Below are 5,561 nucleotides of genomic sequence, written 5' to 3'. Positions count from 1 at the left end.
ATATATATATATATATATATATATATATACATATACATATATATATACATATATATATTATTTATTTATTATATATACTTATTCTTATTTAGAATTAAATTTCTTTAGATATATAAAAATGCATGTAAAGCCAAAACAAGACTATTTGTCAGCCAAGAGGAGGAATTTGGCCTAAAATTCATGAGATCAGGTTATTATTAACCAGACTATCAGAATTTTGATTTTCTTTAAATTCTCATCAGTTCTATTGTAGTAAAGAAAAGGTAGTAATTTGGCAGAATTGTTTGTGCATCTGATATAATGACTCTCAGAATTCATAATTGCTTCTTCCATGGTTGTATTAGAAGAAATCTGCTCTTCTGTAGTCCTGTACAATTAATGATCTCTTTTTTTTTTTTTGTCACTTGTTCTTCTGAACTTTATTTTACATGGTTAATTCTTCAGGAAACATCTGGAATTGTCAGTGGAAAGCGTTCATTCAACAGTGGCAAAGCTATCAGTAACAGTCAATTCTGCCACAATTTTTATGATCCCGGTGAACATACGGTCATATCAGAAAGGGCTCTGGATTATTATGGCAGTGTAACAGTTATTGAAAATGGTAATTTTTTCTTTTTTTATTACTGGAATTGTTAACTTATTACAACTTTTGCTATATAAATCCTAGCCACTTTGAAAATACAAACAATACTTTTTTCACCTATTAGTGTTCAAATATTTTTATTTAATTTATTACCAAAAATCATTTTTCATACAATTTTGTCTGATTCTTTTATTCCTTTGTTCTTTTACTTGTTTCAATCATTTGACTGGAGCCATGCTGGAGCACTGCCTTCAGTCGAACAAATCGACCCCAGAACTTATTCTTTGTAAGCTTAGTACTCATTTTACCGGTTTCTTTTGCCGAAGCAGGGAAAACGTTCAACACTCCAGTACCAATCTCAAAATCTTAGCTGTCCCAGCACAGCATATTTTGTGCTTGCTCTACTCTATTATTATTATTATTATTATTATTATTATTATTATCATCATCATCATCATCATCATAATCATCATCGAGTAGGAGAGCAGCACATGCCATCAAAGTGACACTGAGGTACAAATATAGGAAGCCTAATATACCCATCATGACTACCCATCTGATAAGGGTACACGAGGCACATAGGATCTTTGCATTATCATTTTCAATGATGCCTTCGGGTTTATGTTTGTCCAATGGACAATCTTTGTAATATTGTCATGACGTTTCTTATATTCTTTCTGGACTAGTGACATACATTGACTGGTAATATAATAGAAATAATACATTAATAAATCTCTCAGAGATATTTATACAGTAGTAACACGATAAAGTGGTAGTATGTTGTCAAGGGGTGCTTCCTAGGGCTAAATAGCAGTAGTATTCTTCCCTTTCATGGGACTATGCCATACGGTTGCACCATTTTGTCCACAAATTCTGTACTTATCACTTTCTGATGTGTTGCCTATTTTGTATTTGATGGAATTCATTCTTAGTACTTCCCATTTCCGGTTTTAAATCACTTTTAGTCATCCAAAGCCATCTTTTTTCTCTGTCTGTCTTATCTTCAACATCCCTATGAAATTGTCCATGCATTCTTTTCTTTATCCTATTTTCAGTTTCATTATTATTACTACTACTACTACTATTATTATTATTATTACTATTATTATTGTTGTTGTTGTTGTTGTTGTTGTTTCTGTGGTAGAGTGGCAAAATTGTTAAAGCATTAAACAACTTAATTTATATTTGTTCTGGTTTTCCATGTTATAAACTGAAATCCTGCTGGGTTCATATTTGTCTTTCATCCCTTTAGGTTCAAATAAAGCAATTTTCCAATCAAGTAGAGGAGTTGATTTAATTGACTACTCCCCTCCCCTCCCCTCAAAACTGCCAGCTTTGTGCTTAAACTAGAAATCATATGACGGTGATAAACTGGCTGAATCATTGGGGTATCAGAAAAGATGCTTTACTGTATGGGTTCAAATCCCACTAACAGTATGTATACATTTAGTATGATACACAGATGGTGATTTTAATGCAAATATTTCTATTCTTGTATTTGCTTTACAAGATTATTACTGTGGAATTGTGTGTTGAGACAGATTTTGTTATTACAAGGTGGGAGCACTAAGCAGTGATGTATATAAATTCAATGTTATCACCAGTTCAACTATGCCATTGGCAGATTTTGTTATATCTTTGGAAGATCATAATGCCAATAAGAAACACACACACACTGGTTCTATTTCACTTCTTTTTATTATTATTAGTCAGCTAGTTAATCATTTAACCAATTAACTAGTCAGTTGTTTGATCATTCAGTCAGTCAATCAGTCAGCTAGGTTTGTCAGAGTTCTTTCATCACTCTTTACAAAATCATCAATGATGTATCCTATCCACTTCAAGTCTGTCTGTCTCCTAGTTTCATATTCTTTATGTCTATTCAAGAAAATGCAATTAACTTACTTACCAAGTAAATGTTTAATCTTTCATTTATTTTATAACTCTTCAAGAACTTCATTTCGATTTTCTTTCTTCAAAAGCTCCTAAACTAAAAATGGCATATTTTATTGATGACTTCACTGATAAAGAACTTTGTTCTGGAGATAAAATTAAACTAGCTCATCCTCTGAGCAACAATGCTGATTATAATTTGAAGCTATACTACACACTTGATGGCACTTATCCTCATCCATACAACAAAAGTACGATGGTGAGTATAGTTTTGTTTCATTACTTAATTTGAAAACACTAATTTTCTGGCAATAACATAACCTATTCAGTCTTAATACATTCTTTATTTCTTTATTGCTGACAAGGGGCTAAACACAGAGGGGAAAAACAAGGACAGACAAAGGGATTAAGTCAATTACATCGACCCCAGTGCGTAACTGGCACTTAATTTATTGACCCCGAAAGGATGAAAGGCAAAGTCGACCTCGGCGGAATTTGAACTCAGAACGTAACGGCAGACGAAATAACGCTCAGCATTTCGCCCGGCGTGCTAATGTTTCTGCCAGCTCACCGCCTTGTCTTAATACATTCTGATCATTGATATTTTGTGTCAGAGGGGAACACCTTGACTTTGGACAATGTGTGTTCATACACACATGACGTGGCTTGCTAGTTACAGTGTTGCACTCATGATCATAAGATTGTGGTTTCGATTCCTGGACTGGGTGAAGCTTTGTGGTCTTGAACAAAACATCATTTTATGTTGCTTCAGTCCACTCAGGTAGCAAAAATGAGTAATCCTGCAATGGACAAGTGTCCCAGCCAATTGGGGAATTTATGTGCCACAGAATCTAGGAAGCCACCTTTATGAGCTTTTGGCTCATGAAGGACCCTTGATAATTTTTTTTTTTTTTGGCAGGGGGAACACACACAACTCAGTGGAGAGTATAGTTTTGTTTGAGACACCATAATATTTCAACCTTCTTGTATGTCTCATCAGTCAAAGCTACCTTGCTGGATCATTCCTATATCTTTAATATTGATATTTTTGATATTTTCAAAGACAAACGAGCTGGCAGAATCTTCAGCATACTGACAAAACGCTTAGTAGCATTTTGTCCATCTTTATGTTCGGCCGAGGTTGACTTTGCCTTACATCATTTTGAGGTTGATAAAATAAGTACCAGTTGTACTCTGGGGTTGATGTAACCAACTTACCCCCACCCATAAAATTACTGACTTTGTGCCAGAATTAGAAACCAATATTTATTCTAAGGCAGCGAACTAGCAGAATTGTTACTGCACCAAGAAAAATGCCTAGTGGCATTTCTCCTAACTTTGCATTCTGTGTTCAAATGCTGCTGGGGTCAGCTTTGCCTTTCATCCTTTGAGGGTCAATAAAATAAGAACCAGTTGAGTACTGGGGGTTGACGTAACAGACTTACTCCCTCCCCCAAAGTTTCTGGCCTTGTGCTAAAATATGAAAAAGCATCCAGCACCCATTACACTCTTGGAATGGTTGGTGTTAGGAAGCACATCCAGCTGTAGAAACCATTCCAAATCAGACTGGAGTCTGGTGCAGCCTTCTCAGCGTTCCAGCCCAGTCAAACCATCCAACCCATGACAGCATGGACAATGGATGCTAAATGATGATGATGATGATGATGATGATGATGATTCTTTCTAGCTCTTCATGTTGAGAGTTCAGATCCTACTGAAGTTAACCCTGTTTGTCATCCTCAGAATCAGAAATATAAAGTACCAGTCAAATACTGTGGTCAGTTTAATCAACTTACCCATTCTCCCCCAAAAGCTTGGCCTCATGTCTATCATCATCATCATCATCATCATCATCATCATTTAATGTTCGCTTTCCATGACTGGTGAACCAGATGGCTACACCAGACTCCAATCTAATCTGGCAGAGTTCCTACAGCTGGATGCCCTTCCTAACGCCAACCACTCTGAGAGTGTAGTGGGTGCTTTTTACGTGCCACCGACACGAGGGCCAGTCTGGCAGTACTGGCAACGGCCACACTCAAATGGTGTTTTTTACGTGTCACCTCCACAGGAATCAGTCCATTGTTTTGTTCACATGCCACCGGCACAAGTGCCAGTAAGGCGAAGCTGGAAACAATCTCACAATGTTAGTTGTAATTATTTTAATCCAATTCAGTATTTACTCTCTTTACTCTTTTACTTGTTTCAGTCATTTGACTGTGGCCATGCTGGAGCACCGCCTTTAGTCGAGCAAATCGACCCCAGGACTTATTCTTTGTAAGCCTAGTACTTATTCTATTGGACTCTTTTGCCATACCACTAAGTTACAGGGATGTAAGCACACCAGCATCGGTTGTCAAGCGGTGGTGGTGGTGGTGGTAGTGGTGGTGCCATTTCCTGCAATAAATACATTTAAAGCAAAACTTTTTCATGGACCCTAAATATACTATTGTAGGTACCCAATTTACTTATTTTGCTTGCATGGGTACCCCCCCACCCACCAAACGCTTATACGGACTCTCATGGGTCATACAGACCCTAATTGAGAACCACTGATCTAAGTAGTCAATGTAGACCTCCCCAGACTATTGAAGTCAGTATTGTTGACATCCAACTTGAACTCCTGTTGCTAGCTGCCGGCAGAAGAAACTATATGTGTGTAGGAGGAGTTCCAGACTATTTTCAGTACTGAGAAGAAAAGATGAAGTAAGCAGAGGTCAGTGGGTTGCTGGGTGGGAAGTGACATGTTCTCAGAAACAGAAATTTTGCTATACAATGAATACATGAAAACTATATATTTATCTTTAAAATCTTAAAGTTATGTACATACACATATACATACACACATACATACACACATACATACATACATACACACATACATACATACACATATATGTACATGTGTGTATATATATATGTTTATGTATGTATGTTTGTATGTATGTATGTATGCACGTTTGTATGTATGCATGTATGTATGAATGAATGAATGCATGTATGTAGTATATTTATGTATGTATGTATGCATGTATGTATGTATGTATGTATGTATATATGCATATCTCTCTCTCTCTCTCTCTCT

At 36.2% G+C, this 5,561-nt stretch overlaps 1 protein-coding gene across 1 annotated transcript in view; it reads left to right on the top strand.

Moving 5' to 3' along the window:
* LOC106882604 (uncharacterized) overlaps window positions 1–5,561 on the top strand; it is a 137,282-nt gene that overhangs the window by 37,441 nt on the left and 94,280 nt on the right. Inside the window, exons 18-19 of the mRNA XM_052966906.1 lie at window positions 445–601; window positions 2,566–2,735. Coding sequence (XP_052822866.1) covers window positions 445–601; window positions 2,566–2,735 — 327 coding nt within the window. The remainder of the gene's footprint in view (window positions 1–444; window positions 602–2,565; window positions 2,736–5,561) is intronic.

Source organism: Octopus bimaculoides, chromosome 4 (genome assembly GCF_001194135.2).
Source record: "Octopus bimaculoides isolate UCB-OBI-ISO-001 chromosome 4, ASM119413v2, whole genome shotgun sequence".
In the NCBI taxonomy this organism is placed as follows: domain Eukaryota; kingdom Metazoa; phylum Mollusca; class Cephalopoda; order Octopoda; family Octopodidae; genus Octopus; species Octopus bimaculoides.
This window is presented reverse-complemented; position numbering and strand designations above follow the sequence as displayed.